The sequence below is a fragment of the Schistocerca gregaria genome, chromosome 6, assembly GCF_023897955.1.
Source record: "Schistocerca gregaria isolate iqSchGreg1 chromosome 6, iqSchGreg1.2, whole genome shotgun sequence".
Classification (NCBI taxonomy): Eukaryota; Metazoa; Arthropoda; class Insecta; order Orthoptera; family Acrididae; genus Schistocerca; species Schistocerca gregaria.
Window position 1 is genome coordinate 387,318,473 of NC_064925.1, and position 19,851 is coordinate 387,338,323.

General features: G+C 44.9%; 1 protein-coding gene across 6 annotated transcripts in view; it reads left to right on the top strand.

Annotated features, from left to right (window-relative positions):
- The window catches only part of LOC126278068 (lipase 3-like), a 154,992-nt gene extending 136,214 nt beyond the window's left edge, over positions 1 to 18,778 (top strand). For all 6 annotated transcript variants that reach the window (XM_049977895.1, XM_049977899.1, XM_049977893.1 and 3 more), the window contains one exon: positions 17,621 to 18,778. In XM_049977895.1, coding sequence (XP_049833852.1) covers positions 17,621 to 17,791 — 171 coding nt within the window. In that variant the 3' untranslated portion in view covers positions 17,792 to 18,778. The remainder of the gene's footprint in view (positions 1 to 17,620) is intronic.
- The last annotated feature ends 1,073 nt before the right edge of the window (positions 18,779 to 19,851 follow it).

The window sequence follows — 19,851 nt, forward strand, 5'->3', positions numbered from 1 at the left end:
TCCTATCGGGTCACCTTCGTTCTGGAAATCTGTCTCGATACAAACGTACCGCGCCACGGCTGTTGCCCCGTGGTAATCCATACATCAAATGGGCATCTGCCAACTCCGCATTTGTAAACATTTCACTGACTGCAAAACCACGTTCGTGATGAACACTAACCTGTTGATGCTACGTACTGATGTGCTTGATGCTAGTACTGTATAGGAATGAGTCGCATGTCAACACAAGCACCGAAGTCGACGTTACCTTCCTTCAATTGGGCCAACTGGCGGTGAATCAAGGAAGTACAGCACATACTGACGAAACTAAAATGAGCTCTAACATGGAAATTAAGCGTTTCCGGACACATGTCCACATAACATCTTTTCTTTATTTGTGTGTGAGGAATGTTTTCTGAAAATTGGCCGTACCTTTTTGTAACACCCTGTATACTGGAGGACGTCTAACTATTGTGATTTACGACGGCCAGAGGCAGACATGTTCTGGCTGCAGTGGAGAAGGACATACCCGCCCAGAGTACACACAACTCCGCATCGTGCAACTACCACGTGTAGAAGCGTAATAGCGAGACGTTTACACGCAACTCCCGATGACGCACGTCGATGGCCCGCCGGGAGGTGTTACTGAGTCCGGAGCGTGACACGGCCGTTGATGCAAGAGCGGACCGAGTCAGCGGAGTGGGGAGGTGACGGGGGTGCACCTACATCCTCCTCACCGCAGCTGTCGGTGGAACCTTCCGCAACCACACAAGTACCACGCGGCGTGGACGTGGAGAACGAGGATATGGCGGCAGCCCGATGAACAACGGATAACGTCGCCTACATCGGCAGGTGGCAGGACGCCAAAACAACGATCGCCGAAACGTCGCAAAAAGCGCCCCACAGTTTGGCAGCACACCACAGGGCGAAAACAATAGAGGGAAGTCCGGTGGCGGGCAACCCTCTGACCACATATAGTGGACTGTCGCCTTTGTAGTTTACAATGGCATCACACGGCCATGAGGACGGCAACCAACCAAGCATGTAAGACGGGAACAGTGACTATTAACAACGTACGTCGCTTGCAAAATTCCAACTTTTCCGCGACGTGACCTACACCACAGATGTGCACTACTGGCCATTAAAATGCTACACCACGAACATGACGTGCTACAGACGCGAAGCAGATGCTGTGATATGCAAATGATTAGCTTTTCAGATCATTCACACAATGTTAGCGTCAGTGGCGACACCTACAACGTGCCGACATGAGGAAAGTTTCCAACCGATTTCTCATACACAAACAGCAGTTGACGGGCGTTGCCTGGTGAAACGTTGTTGCGATGCCTCGTGTAAGGAGCAGAAATGCGTACCATCACGTTTCCGACTTTGATAAAGGTCGGATTGTAGCCTATCGCGTTTGCGGTTTATCGTATCGCGACATTGCTGCTCGCGTTGCTCCAGATCCAATTACTGTTAGCAGAATATGCGATCAGTGGGTTCAGGAGGGTAATACGGAACGCCGTGCTGGATCCCAAAGGCCTCGTATCACTAGCAGTCGAGATGACAGGCATCTTACCCGCATGCCTGTAACGGATCGTGCAGCCACGTCTCGATCCCTGAGTCAACAGATGTGGAATTTTGCAAGACAACAATCATCTGCACGATCAGTTCGACGACGCTTGCAGCAGCATGGACTATCAACTCGGAGACCATAGCTGCGGTTACCCTTGACGCTGCATCACAGACACGAGCGCCTGCGATGGCCTACTCAACGACGAACCTGGGTGCACGAATGGCAAAACGTCATCTTTTCGGATGAATCCAGATTATGTTTACAGCATCAAGATGGGCGCCTCCGTGTTTGGCGACATCGCGGTGAACGCACATCGGAAGCGTATATTCGTCATCGCCATACTGGCGTATCACCAGGTGTGATGGTATGGTTGGTTACACGTCTCGGTCACCTCTTGTTCGCATTGACAGAACTTTGAACAGTGGACGTTACATTTCATATGTGTTACGACCCGTGGCTCTACCCTTCATTCGAATCCTGCGAAACCCTACATTTCAGCAGGATAATGTTGACCTCCTGTTGCAGGTCCTGTACGGGCCTTTCTGAATACAGAAAATGTTCGACTGCTGCCCTGGCCAGCACATTCTCCAGATCTATTACCAAAGAAAACGTCTGGTCAATGGTGGCCGAGCAACTTGCTCGTCACAGTACGTCAGTCACTACTCTTAATGAACTGTGGTATCGTGTTGAAGCTGCATGGGCAGCTGTACCTGTACACGCCATCCAAGCTCTGTTTGACTCAATGCCCAGGCGTATCAAGACCGTTATTACGGCCAGAGGTGGTTGTTCTAGGTGCTGATTTCTCAGGCTCTATGCACCCAAAATGCGTAGAAATGCAACCACATGTCAGTTGTAGTATAATATATTTGTCCAATCGATACCCGCTTATCATTTGTATTTCTTCTTGGTGTAGCAATTTTAATGTCCAGTAGTGTAGATAACCTGCAGTGCTGCCCTTCCAGACGTGTGTGGTTACAACACTTACCTAGCGCCGACTCCAGACGTAGGACGTTGCACGGCGATCTTGGTCCGGGAAGAGATTGCAGTGTGTGGCCTCGATTATATCCCTACAGCCCTGGATTTATCAATGACCGTGAACGGCATTCGTATTGTCAACATCTATACACACTCTGGGTCTGCCAATTGATGGGGGTGTGCGCAGTTTTACTCGCGTTGTGCCCCTACCCTCTTGCAAATATGATCACATCTTGCTAGGAGGGGCCAAAGAATCAAACGCCGAATTTCAGCTCCTGTTATGCAGTGCGCTAAATCTGCCGAGACACGATACTAATGGACACTTGGGGAAAGATCCAAGGGCAGCTTGAGGGCTACACGCTTTTTACTAGCCACTCGTCGAGCAGACTGAATCGGATTTATGTTTCTGATAGATTGCTAGATCACGTGTTGGCTGCTGAACATTGACCCATAGCTTTTACGAATCACCTTGTATATCTGAGCACGTTAACCCTCCCACGGCAACAGGCGTGGGGGAACCATAGTTCGTGGAAACTTAATTCATCGGTATTGGTGGATCATGAATGTCGCCTGTTGATCTAAGAAGCCTGGCAGATAGGCACTCGCTGGTAATACGGAGGGTTCTCATAACTTACGGCAAGGAGAATACGAGATGGCTCCGAGATACACTTAATATTACTAAACGGTGCTTCGTGCTTCGCCCGAGTGTCAAGCGAAGTCCATGACATTCAGGCGTTCATTTTATCTCTCACGAGACGTCGATTGGAGAGCCTTTCGATCCGTGCTTGATGCTTGGACGATGTCGATGGAGAGCATATTTCCATGCATCACGTGCCCAGGGGCTTGCATGTAATCGCCAGTAGTTGATCACAGCGCTCCATGATGGGGATGTTCGGCCCTTGACAACAGGACATTGCTGCTGGGCTCCTGAAGCATTACGGCCTCCTTTTCGGCGAGACGCCGACCGACGATCATTTGGGAGACGACATATTGCGACAGGTGCACACGGCAGTCAATGTTCGGATGCAACGGCGTTCTTGCAACCTGTAACGGAAGATGGCATAAAGTTGACACACAAGGATGCCGTACATAGATCCCCTGGGCCAGATGGGTTAACACTCGAATTTTATTACGAATATGCGGATCTAATGATCTCACAATGGACGTTGATGTATAATAAATTATTGTGCCCTGACACGGAGGTCCCGTCGCAATTCATGGCGGGAATGCTAATACCAAAACCCCAAACGGCAGGGAATGTCAACGGTCATCAATTTCGACAGATCACCATGTCCAATACTGACTACAAAATCTTTGCGTGAATGTTGGCTGCAATGCTCAAGACCGTAATATCCAAAGACATTATCACCAGATCAGACTTGTCTAGGGGTTTGAAGCAACATCCACTCTATCGTAGGTGGATACCGTGATATCACTGCCCTGAGGGAAGCATGTTGCATGCGATCGGCATTCGTATCAATCGATTTTGATCGTGCCTTTCAGGATCAACCACGATTTCCTTGACTCGACCATCTGACGCATGGCGATTCCCCTAGTATTCCATTACCATCCTCATGCGCCTCCTTCACAGCTCTCCTTCGACGGTGAGAGTCAATGGCACGGAGGTAGGTACGGTTCCTGCTTACAGCTCAGTTAGGCAGTGATGTCCTTTGTCGATGGTGCTGTTAGCAATAGCACCCGAATCGTTGATGCAGACTCTTCGACGGACTCTTACAGTCGTCCAATTCCCTGCGAGTTCCTTCACATGTCGTACATATGCCAACGATTTGATGGTACTCGCTCAGTGTTTGCCCTTCTTACTGCATACGGCGTGGCGGCGGGTAACAGGGTCTACACGAATAAAACCAAGATAATGCACATCGGACGGGAGCTGGGCACTCTGCTCCACTACGTCCGGCTGCATATACTCAATAATTCGCTCTAAACCTATGACCTACTCCAATGGGTAGGAATACACTTAAGTTCATCTTGCCTCATGACTGCCACACTTGGCTTAGGTTCTACCAATGCTGCATGATATTTCTGACAGGTTTGGACACTGTCTCAGCAAGAGATGTTTAAGGTCAAATGCGAGAGTTTAACTCTCCTACACCATTATGGAGTACTTAATCCCATGAGTGTGCTGAGCAAGGCCCTCGCTCTATACCTACGAGCGACGGTACGGACGTGGAGCCAACGACAACACTCCATCACGTCGGCGACCCTGGACGTTCTTCTTCCCCCATCCTTTGAACCACCAGTGGTGAAAGGCACAATAACGCCTTCTTTTTCCCACGTCGCGATATTCTTTGTTGATTTTAGTTATGTACAATTACAAATACCTTACGCGAGAATCCCCGCCAGCCGTGAGATATATGTACACATGAGGCATCATCATGGCAGCAATGTTGTCGAATTTAAATAACCCAATGAGGAATTGGCGACAGATCTGGCTAGCTGTCCAAACGCCTCTCCACATCGCGGCAGAGAGATCGTCTTGACATACATTTATCAACCGCAACACGATCACACACCGACGATTGTACGACACTCACATGGTCGATTCCCCGCTCTGCTTTATATGTGGCACGTAGGACACCGACGAACATTGTCTGCAGTGTGGTGAGCCGAAAGATGTTTGGCAGCTGACGCAACGCATCATGGCACTCCTTCAACCCTCCGACGACTCCACTATCACGACGGACACTTTATTTTGTAAGATGGCTATAATTTCCCACCTTACAAGCATGCATCTACATACTTTGCCTTGATTCACAACCGGAATTAGGTATCATTTGATAGGTTGTACATCGTGTATATGAATATTCAAAGAACACTGACATTGTCACGTACATCTTGTAAATACTTGTTAACGCGTATTGCATGAAAGGTGACGGAACGTCTTTATTATCAAACCGGCGTAATGAATGATTATCTATTCTAGTAGTGGTTGGAACGCCAGTGGAAATGAAACGGCAGGCGTAACTCAAGCTCTGGGTGGAAAAGCCCGCACAGGTGTGTTGGTCCTGCTGGACACAGAAAGTAGCCGAAGACGGATGGTTGGAGCACCTGAGCACTGAAACACACTACAGCGACGGCTGGCCGGTTTTGTAGTGGGGCCGGAAGGATAACCGGATAATACTTCGGAAACTCTGAAAATCTTCGATGCAGCTGAGAGGAAGGAGGAAGCGTTACCTCGGAAATCACGCAGGCTGGGTTATTTCCGAGGATATTTACTCTGAGAAGAGTACCATTGTATGTTTTCCAAATTAATGGGAACAGGTATTTCCTCACAAACTTTCCGCACTGGACGACAAAAGATTAAAATATGGTTGGTCGACTTTCGGAAGAATCTGTAGAGAGGAAGAATATTCCGTAGTTCCGAGAATATTATTCGCCTTCTGCAGTTATGAGGGAGGGGAGCCGAGATTTGCTGGGAAGCCAGCAGTGAAGAGAGAAGGTCTTCTATTTTGAGCGCTCGTGTTTGACAGTCGCTCAGTATCTGCTTTTGTTGGTACAGACGGACTTGCTGTCTTTACTTTCAGGAGATTTTATAGTTATAACGGTTAGGCAATGTACTGTTGCAAACATGTACGATTCTGGACTTCGCCTCCGGGTAGGGAGTCACCATTGAGAATGCAGCATTCAGTATCTGAATTCTGTCCTTGTGGCTGGGAGTTCGCGTTGTCTATAGAACACAGAGGGGAGAAGACAGTATTAGAGTATACTAGTCAGAGGACCGCCTTCTGCTGTCCTAGCGTTTGAAAGAGTTTTTTGTGGCTGGAGTTCTTCCGTGGTCGCAGACATGTACAAGAACAATCACTCCGACGCACCGGACACACTGCATAGGGTGATATCGCTAAGTGCTTTGGCTTACTAGGGCTATAAGGCTAAACAGCTGTGATCACTTGAGTTTTATTTCCACTGAGGTTGCACACCACTGTATATCATATTTGAAAGTAATGTCTTGTAGTGTTTGGTACGTAGATGGTATCAGTCATTTCGCGTTATTTATATTAGATCGCATAGCCATAAAAAGGGGCAGATTTGAGCAAATGATCAGTAATATTAGTTAGGAAATATAAACATTTGTAATATAAAGGGTTTCTTAATCTACAATAAATGTTTAAGCAGAAACAACATTTATCATTTAGTAGTTACTAGTTCCCTTAATCATTCATTTATGTTTAGGTTGTAATTTATATGTTAAAGAGCAAGAAGGAGGAAATAATATCGCAATTAAGAGCTCCTAAGATCTGCTCCAGGGGGTAGTCAGACAGGGCCAAATCTTGATTTTCGCGTTCAATATTTTCCGTTGCGCACACTCATTTTACACCCGTCTGGTGTCGCATCTTGGAATTTTTCCAGGACGCGGTCGTTTTTCCCTCACATAAAACATCGTCAACGCACTGCGTTGCATGACGCGCTTTGCACTATGTGCTCTCGCAGACCCTGATATCAGGCATGGGTTATTTGCTCTATATTCTAGAACAACACGAGATCATCACACGTCACTCTAAATACAAAAAGCACTTTGCGAATTGCTAAGGCAACATGTTTTCATGACCTCCCAGGTAGGTGCAGTTTCACTGGCAAGGATGATCCAAATGGCTTGGTTCAAATGGCTCTGAGCACTATAGGACTCAACTGCTGTGGTCATTAGTCCCCTAGAACTTAGAACTACTTAAACCTAATTTACCTAAGGACATCGCACACATCCATGCCCGAGGCAGGATTCGAACCTGCGACCGTAGCAGTCGCACGATTCCGGACTGCGCGCCTAGAACCGCGAGACCACCGCGGCCGGCAAGGATGATCCTTCCAGTGTTGTGACGAGGATGTCACTGCGGTCCTTCGTTTCTTTCTTTTATTTTTCATATGTGATTTTTTCCTGGGATACAAAAATTAAAACAGAAAAATTTAAGTAAATAATTTAAAAGAAGGTACAGTGTCTTCATCCCTCTGACTCTCCCTTATCCTACCAGTAGACGAGGACACTGTGGCCAGGCCTCCACGCATCATCTCTACCCACTCTGCCCCCTTTACTTTATTTAAAAATAAAAAAATGGAAATATAAAAAAGTCAGCAGAGCACTTGCCCGTGAAAGGAAAAGGTCCCAAGTTCGAGTATCAGCTCGACACACAGTTTCAATCTGCCAATAAGTTTCTCAAATACGAGTAGTTCAAACAGTTCAAACTTCACAATGTGACAAAATGGCCACTTGATTTTAAACATAAAAATAAGGGATACAAACTGTTTTAAGAAAGAACCACATACGTTTTGTAGTAAAACATGATCAGAATTAATTATTTAAACTTTTCACAAATAAAAGTCAAACTGTGTTCCTCATCTCCTGTAGAGACATCATGGGCCCAGAGGGAGCACAACTGTCAATAAATCCACTGCTCTCCTGCTGCTGAATTTGAAAATTGTTCTTCGCAGTAAATTCACTCTCCCTCTTCTTTGTTCTAGTCAACAAGAGCTCTTCTAAGGTTGGGTTTCCAGCTCTTCGCAATTTTCTTTTTACAACATTTTCCCTTTTAGGCTGTTTTCCGTTTCGCCTTCCTTTTACTTACTTTTTCTTCATTTTCTTTATTTGGCGTTTCTCGGTCGCTGTTGTAATGACTTGTTGTAAATATAGCTGCGGAGACCTGTCTTCGGCCGCGGTTGTTACGTTGTCCTCCTACACAAAGAGGCCAGAAGCCACCGCTGAGACGGATACTTTGCACAGTTTTACGGCATTACACAAAATCTGTACACTCTCTAATACCATTACCGAATTTTTACTAACTAAAGACTGATCATGCAGTCAAATGAGATACTTTCAACAAAACACCATTAAAGAGACATAAATCACATCCCTCTCCACAAGAAATATACACAACTGACCATTTTCCTTACATCAGAATAGCTAAAATCTATAGACATTATTATAGACTACTGGCCATTAAAATTGCTACACCACAAAGATTACGTGCTACAGACGCGAAATTTAACCGACAGGAAGAAGATGCTGTGATACGCAAATGATTAGCTTTTCACAGTATTCACACAAGGTTGGCGCCGGTGGCGACACCTACAACGTGCTCACATGAGGAAAGTTTCCAACCGATTTCTCATACACAAACAGCAGTTGACCTGCGATGTCTGGTGAAACGTTGTTGTGATGCCTCGTGTAAGGAGGAGAAATGCGTACCATCACGTTTCCGACTTTGATAAAGGTAGGAGTGTAGCCTATCGCGATTGCGGTTTATCGTATCGTGACAATGCTGTTCGCGTTGGTCGAGATCCAATGACTGCTAGCAGAATATGGAAGCGATGGGCTCTGGAGGGTAATACGGAATGCCGTGCTGGATCCCAACGGCCTCGTATCACTAGCAGTCGAGATGACAGGCATTTTATCCGCATAGCTGTAACGGATCGTGCAGCCTCGTCTCGATCCCTGAGTCAACAGATGGGGAATGTTGCACGACAACAACCATCTGCACGAACAGTTCGACGATATTTGCTGAAGCATGGACTACAGCTCGGAGACCATGGCTGCGGTTACCCTTGACGCTGCATCACAGACAGGAGCGCCTGCAATGGTGTACGTAACCACGAACCTGGGTGCACAAATGGGAAAACGTCATTTTTTCGGATGCATCCAGGTTCTGTTTACAGTATCATGATGGGCGCCTCCGTGTTTGGCGACATCGCGGTGAACGCACATTGGAAGCGTGTATTCGTCATCGCCATACTGGCGTATCACCTGGCGTGATGGTATTGGGTGCCATTGGTCACCTCTTGTTCGCATTGACGGCACTTTGAACAGTGGACGTTACATTTCAGATGTGTTACGACCAGTGGCTCTACCCTTCATTCTATCACTGCGAAACCCTACATTTCAGCACATGTCAGCAGGATAATGCACGACTGCATGTTGCAGGTCCTGTACGGGGCCTTCTGGATACAGAAAATATTCGACTGCTGCCCTGGCCAGCACATTCTCCAGATCTCTCACCAGTTGAAAACGTCTGGTCGATGGTGGCCGAGCAACTGGCTCGTAACAATACGCTAGTCACTACTCTTGATGAACTGTGGTATCGTGTTGAAGCTGCATGGGCAGCTGTACCTGTACACGCCATCCGAGCTCTGTTTGACTCAATGCCGAGGCGTATCAAGGCCGTTATTACGGCCAGAGGTGGTTGTTCTGGGTACTGATTTCTCAGGATCTATGCACCCAAATTGTGTGAAAATGTAATCACGTCAGTTCTAGTATAATAAATTTGTCCAATGAATACCCGCTTATCATCTGCATTTCTTCTTGGTGTAGCAATTTTAATGGCAGTAGTGTAATTCTAAAGAGGGCATAGCTAACAAGATAAATTTCATGAGGCGACTGGGCCTTCCAGGTAGAAAAAGCTGAAGCATCTCCCGCACCTTGCCCGCACCTCACAGCTCCAAGGACCCCATGGCCACTTTGCCCTTCTCTGCCCTACGCAGTTTCTACTTTTAGTGTTTCAATACTGATTTACTGTGTCAGACCTTTAACATAGGATTATACTTTTTAACGAGTACTGTTATATCACCTTTTTAAAGGTTAGATTCGCTCAGTGATGATATGAAATACTGGACATTAAATCTGTTCTGTACCTTGAAGCCACCGAGTGAGATGGCGCAGCGCTCAGACACTGGACTCGCATTCGCGAGGACGACGGTTCAAATCCGCGTCCGACCATCCTGATATACGTTTTCCGTGGTTTCCCTGAGCGCTCCAGCAAGATGCTGGAATAGTTCCTTTGAAAAAGCCACGACCGTTTTCCTTTCCCATCCTTTTGTTATCTGGGCTTGTGGTCCCTCTCTAATGAGCACGTTGTAAACAGGACGTTAAACTCCAATCTTCCTTCCTTCCCCTAGAAGTCGTTAGATAGGCAACTTGCAACTGGTTCTAGGTGACCAGGTAAGCGTTTTAGCTACTTAGGAGGAGAACACGGCAAGTGCCATAACCCGATTTCCCAGAAACTTCGCTCAGTGACTGAGGAGCGAAAATAAGCGAACTCGTATCTCACCATATGCTTAGATCTCGATCGTTTCTGAGAAAATGATGGTCAAAGTTTATGACGCATTCTATATATCTTTTAGTGAGCAAATAGTTCAACTGAAGTGCTGGTACTGTTGCAAGCGGCGCACCTTTACACTTTTATGCCTCGTGTTCGAAACCCGATTATTATTTTTGTTTTAGTTTTTCATTTATCTAGCGATGTCCGTAGAAGATTAGTACACCAGTCTTTTCCAATATATACTGAAATAATAGTTGACTTATTCGTCTACTAACAGTACGTCTGGAGATAAATTTTAAGAAATAAAAAAATAAGAATAAATGAATGAGACAATTATTTGAAATTGTTTTCGACGAATTTCCTGAAGTGCATCTTGTACCATGATAAGTTGCAACCGCGACGTTATTGAAAAGCGTGAAATCTTCAGTAACGTTAACGACGTTTATTACCCGAGTGAGATTTATACGAAGAAATGTCGCTGTGGCAAACCTGTCTCCGCGCGATGCTCATGGTGTTCGGGAAGTCTGTGTTTCTAATGTTTCTACGAACGGTATAATCCAAGGGAACGCCCCAAATATTCCTGAAATACGCCATCAAAAACAGTTTTGCACCACCCCGGTTCTCAGAAGTCCTGAACATAGCCGTTGGCTGTGGATGTTGTATCAGAGACACAGTCAATTTCACTGTTCAGAGATGGCACTAAATCCGCACAAAGACGTAAACAACCATGCTTGAGCAGTGCCTATTAAATGGACGGGGTCCGATATCCGAAAAGTTCCTGTCATTCCACCAGGATCGAGGTACACGGCTCGTGTTGTCTGTAGTTCAACCATGCCTGGACGGTCAATGCCGCTGTTCGATTGCGTCCGCATTGTTACTTAGTGCCAGAAGGGCTCTCAACAAAGGAGGTGTCCAAGCGTCGCGGAGTGAACCAACGCGATGTTGTTCGGGCATGGAGGGGATACAGAGAGACAAGAACTATGACAGGCCTCGCTCAGGCCGCCTGCAGTGGATGACCGCTACCTACGGATTATGGCCCGGAGGAGCCGTGACAGCAACGGCAACATGTTGAATGATGCTTTTCGTGCGGACACAGGACGTCTTGTTACGACTCAAACTGCGCATAAAAGGCTGCATGATGCGCAGCTTCACTCCCGGCGTCCATGGCGAGGTCCGTCTTTGCAACGACGACACCATGCAGCGCAGTACAGATGAGCCCAACGACATGCCGAATGGACCGTTCAGGATTGGCATCACGTTCTCTTCTACATCTACATCTACATTTATACTCCGCAAGCCACCCAACGGTGTGTGGCGGAGGGCACTTTACGTGCCACTGTCATTACCTCCTTTTTCTGTTCCAGTCGCGTATGATTCGCGGGAAGCACGACAGTCTGAAAGCCTCAGCGCGCGCTCGAATCTCTCTAATTTTACATTCGTGATCTCCTCGAGAGGTATAAGTAGGGGGAAGCAATATATTCGATACCTCATCCAGAAACGCACCCTCTCGAAACCTGGCGAGCAAGCTACACCGCGATGCAGAGCGCCTCTCTTGCAGAGAGTGCCACTTGAGTTTGCTAAACATCTCCGTAACGCTATGACGGTTACCAAATAACCCTGTGACGAAACGCGCCGCTCTTCTTTGGATCTTCTCTATCTCCTCCGTCAACCCGATCTGGTACGGATCCCACACTGATGAGCAATACTCAAGTATAGGTCGAACGAGTGTTTTGTAAGCCACCTCCTTTGTCGGTGGACTACATTTTCTAAGGACTCTCCCAATGGATCTCAACCTGGTACGCGCCTTACCAACAATTAATTTTATATGATCATTCCACTTCAAATTATTCCGCACACATACTCCCAGATATTTTACAGAAGTAACTGCTACCAGTGTGTGTTCCGCTATCATATAATCATACAATAAAGGATCCTTCAGTCTATGTATTCGCAATACATTACATTTGTCTATGTTAACGGTCAGTTGCCACTCCCTGCACCAAGTGCCTATCCGCTGCAGATCTTCCTCCACTTCGCTACAATTTTCTAATGCTGCAATTTCTCTGTATACTACAGCGTCATCCGCGAAAAGCTGCATGGAACTTCCGACACTATCTACTAGGTCATTTATATATACTGTGAAAAGCAATGGTCCCATAACACTCCCCTGTGGCACGCCAGAGGTTACTTTAACGTCTGTAGACGTCTCTCCATTGATAACAACATGATGTGTTCTGTTTGCTAAAAACTCTTCAATCCAGCTACACAGCTGGTCTGATATTCCGTAGGCTATTACTTTGTTTATCAGGCGTCAGTGCGGAACTGTATCGAACGCCTTCCGGAAGTCAAGGAAAATAGCATTTACCTGGGAGCCTGTATCTAATATTTTCTGGGTCTCATGAACAAATAAAGCGAGTTGGGCCTCACACGATCGCTGTTTCCGGAATCCATGTTGATTCCTACAGAGTAGATTCTGGGTTTCCAAAAACGACATGGTACATGAGCAAAAAACATGTTCTAAAATTCTACAACAGATCGACGTCAGAGATATACGTCTATAGTTTTGCGCATCTGCTCGACGACCCTTTTTGAAGACTGGGACTACCTGTGCTCTTTTCCAAAAATTTGGAACCTTCCGTTCCTCTAGAGACTTGCGGTACACGGCTGTTAGAAGGGGGACAAGTTCTTTCGCGTACTCTGTGTAGAATCGAATTGGTATCTCAAAAATGGCTCTGAGCACTATGGGACTCAACTGCTGTGGTCATCAGTCCCCTAGAACTTAGAACTACTTAAACCTAACTAACCTAAGGACATCACACACATCCATGCCCGAGGCAGGATTCGAACCCGCGACCGTAGCAGTCCCACGGTTCCGGACTGATCGCCTAGAACCGCGAGACCACCGCGGCCGGCGAATTGGTATCTCGTCAGGTCCAGTGGACTTTCCTCTGTTGAGTGATTCAAGTTGCTTTTCTATTCCTTCGACACTTATTTCGATGTCAGCCATTTTTTCGTTCGTGCGAGGATTTAAATAAGGACCTGCTGTGGAACAGCTTTGGAAAAAGGTGTTTAGTATTTCAGCTTTACGCGTGTCATCCTCTGTTTCAATGCCATCATCATCCCGGAGTGTCTGGATATGCTGTTTCGAGCCACTCACTGATTTAACGTAAGACCAGAACTTCCTAGGATTTTCTGTGAAGTCGGCACATAGAATTTTACTTTCGAATTGACTGAACGCTTCACGCGTAGGTTTCCTTACTCTAACTTTGATATCGTTTAGCTTCTGTTTGTCTGAGGTTTTGGCTGCGTTTAAACTTGGAGTGAAGCTCTCCTTGCTTTCGCAGTAGTTTTCAAACTTTGTTGTTGAACCACGGTGGGTTTTTCCCGTCCCTCACAGTTTTACTCGGCACGTACCTGTCTAAAACGCATTTTACAATTGCCTTAAACTTTTTCCATAAACACTCAAAATTATCAGTGTCGGAACAGAAATTTTCGTTTTGATCTGTTAGGTAGTCTGAAATCTGCCTTCTATTACTCTTGCTAAGCAGATAAACCTTCCTCCCTTTTTTATATTCCTATTAACTTCCATATTCATGGATGCTGCAACGGTCTTATGATCACTGATTCCCTGTTCTGCACTTACAGAGTCGAAAAGTTCGGGTCTGTTTGTTATCAGTAGGTCCAAGATGTTATCTCCACGAGTCGGTTCTCTGTTTAATTGCTCGAGGTAATTTTCGGATAGTGCACTCAGTATAATGTCACTGGATGCTCTGTCCCTACTACCCGTCCTAAAGAACTGCAAGTAGTAATAACGGGAACTAAATATTTTCACGCTGAGTCGTTGAAGCCTTGTGGATAACGAACTACAAAGTCTTTCGCTCCACCGCAACCCCAGAGCCGTCGATTTAGCTGTGAACGGAAGTAAATTAAATGCCCTGTGTGAGGATCGAACTCACGACCTTAAAATTATGAGACTTACGCGCTGCCTACTGTGCTACCGAGTGTCGCATATGCCATCAACCAGACAGTCGTCGGAGACGTGTTTGGAGGCAAACCGGTCAGGCTGAACGCCTTAGACACAATGTCCAGCGAGTGCAACAAGGTGGGGGTTCCCTGATATTTTGCGGTGGCATTATGTGGGGCCGATGTACGCCGCTGGTGGTCATGGAAGGCGCCGAAACGGCTGTACGATACGTAAATGCCGTCCTCCGACCGATATGCAACCAAATCGGCAAAATATTGGCGAGGCATTCGTCTTCATGGACGACAATTCGCGCCCTATCGCGCACATCTTGTGAATGACTTCCTTCAGGATAACGGCATCGCTCGATTAGAGTGGCCAGCATTTTCTCTAGACATGAACTTTATCGAAAATGCATGGGATAGACTGAATAGGGCTATTTGTGGCCGACGTGACCTACCAACCAATGTGAGGGATTTAGGCCGAATCCACGCTGAGGAGTGGGTCAGTCTGGAACAACAGTGCCTTGATGAACTTGTGGATAGTATACCACGACGAAAACAGGCATGCATCCATGCAAGAGTACGTGCTACTGGGTATTAGGGGTACCGGTGTGTAGTGCAATCTGGACCACTCCTCTGAAGGTGTCTTTGTATGGTGGTACAACATGCAATGTGTGGTTTTCATGAACAATAAAAAGGACGGAAATGATGTTTATGTTGATCTCTATTCCAATTTTCTGTACAGGTTGCGGAACTCTCGCCAGCCGCGGTGGTCTCGCGGTTCTAGGCGCGCAGTCCGGAACCGTGCGACTGCTACGGTCGCAGGTTCGAATCCTGCCTCGGGCATGGATGTATGTGATGTCCTTAGGTTAGTTAGGTTTAAGTAGTTCTAAGTTCTAGGGGACTGATGACCACATCAGTTGAGTCCCATAGTGCTCAAAGCCATTTGAACCGGAACTCTTGGAACCGAGGTGATGCAAAACGTTTTTTGATGTCTGTATAAGAATTAACGTAAGAATTGATATAAGAATGAAGTATAAGAATTTGAGAATTTAAAAAGATTGTAACCCTGAAAATACCATACACGAATATATTATATAATAAATGTATGACACTTACTGTGATAAGAAACATTCGTGTAGTAGAATGAAATTTTTCACTCTGCAGTGTAGTGTGGGCTAATATGAAACTATCCTGGCTGATTGAAACTGTGAGCCAGACGGAGACTCGAACTCGGGACCTTTGCATTTTCCTGCAAGTGCTTTACCGACTGAGCTACCCAGCATGACTCACAATGTGCCCTCACAGCCTTAATTCTGTCAGTACGTAGTGTCCTACCTTCGAAACTTCACAGAAATTCTCCGTATACGTTGCACAACTAACACTCCTGGAAAAACCCCCAGGATGTGGCTAAACCATGTCTCCGAAAATCCTTTCTTCCTTTCTGTCACACCTATCACGAATACTGGGACTTTATTCCGTCTGCTGTCAGAGCGAATTATTTACACTGTACGAGGCTTAAGCTGCGTTACCGCGGCATACTCGGGCAGAAAGCCGAGTGGTTACAACCTGATCATGAATTTTGGAATTCCGGAACGCAGTCACTCTCACATTGTGCACGTTCTAACTACACCCAGTTCCGCATTCTCATCAGTAGTTTCCTCAAATTTTTCCTGTCGGATTATAAAATCTTCCTTAGCTTCACAGTTTGAATACCGAAGATTTCCCCTTTCCTTCGTATTCCAAACGCCATTCCATTCAGTGCATCTTTCCTGATGCCCTGTTTCAGCGATTTTACAATGACTGAGGAAAGTGCATCTACACCTGTACTTTCCTATGATACGCATAGTCGCATACCTGATCAGACATTCAAGAAGCACATAATTTGTTTGATGAATGATTCCGTGGCACTGCATCGCTCCATCGAAGCTATCCGAAGTTAGGAAACTATCGTCTACCTCGGATCTGCTATCTACAACTTCCTGAACTTTGAGAGTAGAACACAGAAAGCTGAATTTAACATAGTCAGATATGGAAAAATACTTTTAATTGCTACAGAGCTGTTCTATTGACTCCGGAAACGTCATTAAAAGCGATATCAAACCATATTCAAACAAATTTCATTCGATTAAGGATTTCATTCCCTCTTCCATCATTCTCTCCAACTCCCTCTCATCGCTCGTATTGCATTCTAGACGTAGCAACTTTCCAATTCCAATTAGCAGTACTCTGAAGTTTCCCAGAGTTATCACTTTTTTCGCTTTTTAAATGTTCCTTTCACTACCTATACGGGGGTATAGCTTCAACATTGAGACATATAATGTGAACTACGGAGCTGTAATCATTATTGTCGTCTAGAGAACTGTCAATACCTTGTGTGTGTGTGTGTGTGTGTGTGTGTGTGTGTGTGTGTGTGTGTGTTTTATTGTTAGTTTTCGCGGCATTACAGACATATAGCGTAAGCCAAGATCTAGGTTAGGTCGTAAGGTGACAGTTAGTTGTGAGCTGACGAAGCCAACCAATGTGGTGTTTGAGAATAACTGCAACTATTGTTATGGAGTGTATTTTAAGCATATTGGAATTCGGTGGCTGCTTTATGTCCTCAATTTTGATGACGTCATGGGTCAAAGAAAACATTTAGTGTCGGTAGATTCAATATTTTCAGTTATTGAAAGCGGTTAAGCCATGACACTACTTGGCATCTGCATCTTCGTGTATATTCTTTTGTTGTTGACGTTCCTACTGCTGAAGGAAACATCTAAGAAGGGGCAGCTGTTTGATATGAATATTGTACAGTCAGATACCTATTACAGGCAATGTTACTGAAGTTGACGCCCTCCACTACATATTCATTCACCCGTTGTCTAGTTTCCCTACGCTCACGGTAATACCTCACAAGGGATGACTCGTTTGCATTGGATCAACGTAAGTACATCTCAGAGCAGAGTTAAGCACTTGCAAATTTATTGATAAAAATTTTACGTTGCACTTGTCCGTTTTTACTGTGGTAACTCAACAAACATATTTTGTTTATAAAATTTTGACGTTGCACTTGTCCAATTTTAACGTGGCAACTCGTTCACAGGACGCACTGACGCTGAGCCGTGTGACGTCTAAGAACATTGGTATGTTCCTGATGCCGCCAGAGGAGTTTGACCACTTTGATTTCATAGGCAACAAGGAAGCTCATCGCTACGCCTACGAGAAGATAATCGGTCTCATGAATGAACATGAAGACTCAGAAGAACAACAGTGACCTCACGTCATCTTAATTACGTTACCAGTTACGACCTCGCATTCAACAACAATGTAATTGAAGAGTCCCAAATTCGAAACATCACGAATGACGCGTAATGTTTCTGATGTACAATTCGGGAACTCTGGAGTAATCTCCAAAGTGTGTCCCAAAGAATTTAACTAGTTCTGTAATTTTTGCCATTCGTTCGTACAAACACTGGGGTGACACGAAACTTCTGCTTTGTACCTTGTTATCACAAATTATTGATACATTGAGTATCAACGAACTGTCATAATCCATCAGCGCACGCAGTAATAATCTCACAGCCTAAGCAAACCTTAGTTTACCATTCATTCGTCGACCTGACGTTAAAATCCAAGCGATTTAAGTTGCATGCGGCTCCACTGAATATTTTAAGCGTCTTTTGTGTGGAACTGGAATGTCGCTGTTCCCATGCCAACGTCAATTACGTCGAAATACCCGTAAAAACTTCACATCACAACACGTTAACCAATCATCCCATGAGTTGTTTACGTGCTGGTGCCCTATCCAATTAATTAGCTGCTAAGCGTCCCTGTCTAAAGGTGTCCAGCATCCACCACTTAACATAGTAAAACTTCATTAGCTAATTAAAACTTCCGGGCTGAATTGCCGTGGTCCATATATAAAACTGCGGGCAACATCTTCTGAGGTGAGTCGCCGACAATATAAAGGCAAATACCTTGTGACTGTAAGTTATACAGTGAATGTATTATAACCTTAATATGAATCTGCACTTTTATAAGATATGGAAACTTTCGCAACCATATTTCTAGTTTAGTTTAATAGAGTAAATTGACATTTCTCAATTTCTTAAAAACAATGCCACATACTCAAAGTCTGAGAATTCTTTTTTCTTTTGTGTTCGTTCTTAGCTGTTCTGTATCATACCATGTCCGTTAATATTGTATTTAAGCAAGTAACTGTTCTAAGTTGAAACAAGTAATAAACGACACAATCGAACGATATTATGTTTCACTCTTCGTTTTTAAGATGATGTTTTACAAAATACTTCTAGAGAAAATGTTATTTCGAAATACACTGAAAAAGAATCACATCAACACATTATTACCGTTACATCCCTTGATGGTTTATATATTGATTCATCGTTGAAAGGTAGAACCATATGCCATCCATCACCAACACAGTAAAGCTTCATAAATATGAAGTTCAGAGTAATAAGTATCACAGAGATAATTCATTTTCAAATCGTCGAAGTAACACTATTGCTTTACTGACCATAAAAATGCATTATACAGTTTGACGCACTTACAGGCTATATTAAACACATGACGTACTGTAGCACAACTTGCCGTAGCCTACGAAACAAGTACAAGACTTAAACTAATTTTAGTTGGTTACATAATACAGAAATCATTGCGGCCACAACTTGCCCCATATTCAATAAAGAAACTGTGATGGCGTAAGTTTGGGAACTTATAAGAAGAAACACAAACGTAGAAAGGAAATACGTAGATATACAGAACAGGTTCTTCTGAAACTTCGTTGCTGAGCTATATGTTCGTTCTATTCCCTTTTACGGTTATCTGGAAATCAGTCAGCCATGATGACTCCAAGATATTCCATAGTGTGCCACTGCTTTGCTCAACGCACTCCAACAGGTCGACTAGTTCTTCTGCTGGAAGTGATGCTATAGATGAATTCGCATAGGACTGGAAGCACAGTGCTAGGTTTCAGCTCTCCCCATAGGACCCACCAAAAAAGGTGTCTATTGGATGGGAGTGGGAAAACTAACTTAAAATCTTTGGTATCTTCAACTCTGTAGGTACAAATAGATACCACCAATAACTTATGAAATATTTCTTTATTTCCATGAACTAGCTGTCGAGTCTTTCAGGTTCATCTTCAAGTGAGGCCTGTAGAACTTTACATATTCATATTTTTACATATCCATACTTGTTGATCCATTGTGACTGGAAAATTGGAAGCAGTTTAATGTAATTGGGTAATGAGAAGTACAACAAAGGACTCTTCTGTGCACTTAGGCAAAAAGTTTTAATTTGTTTAGATTTATGATG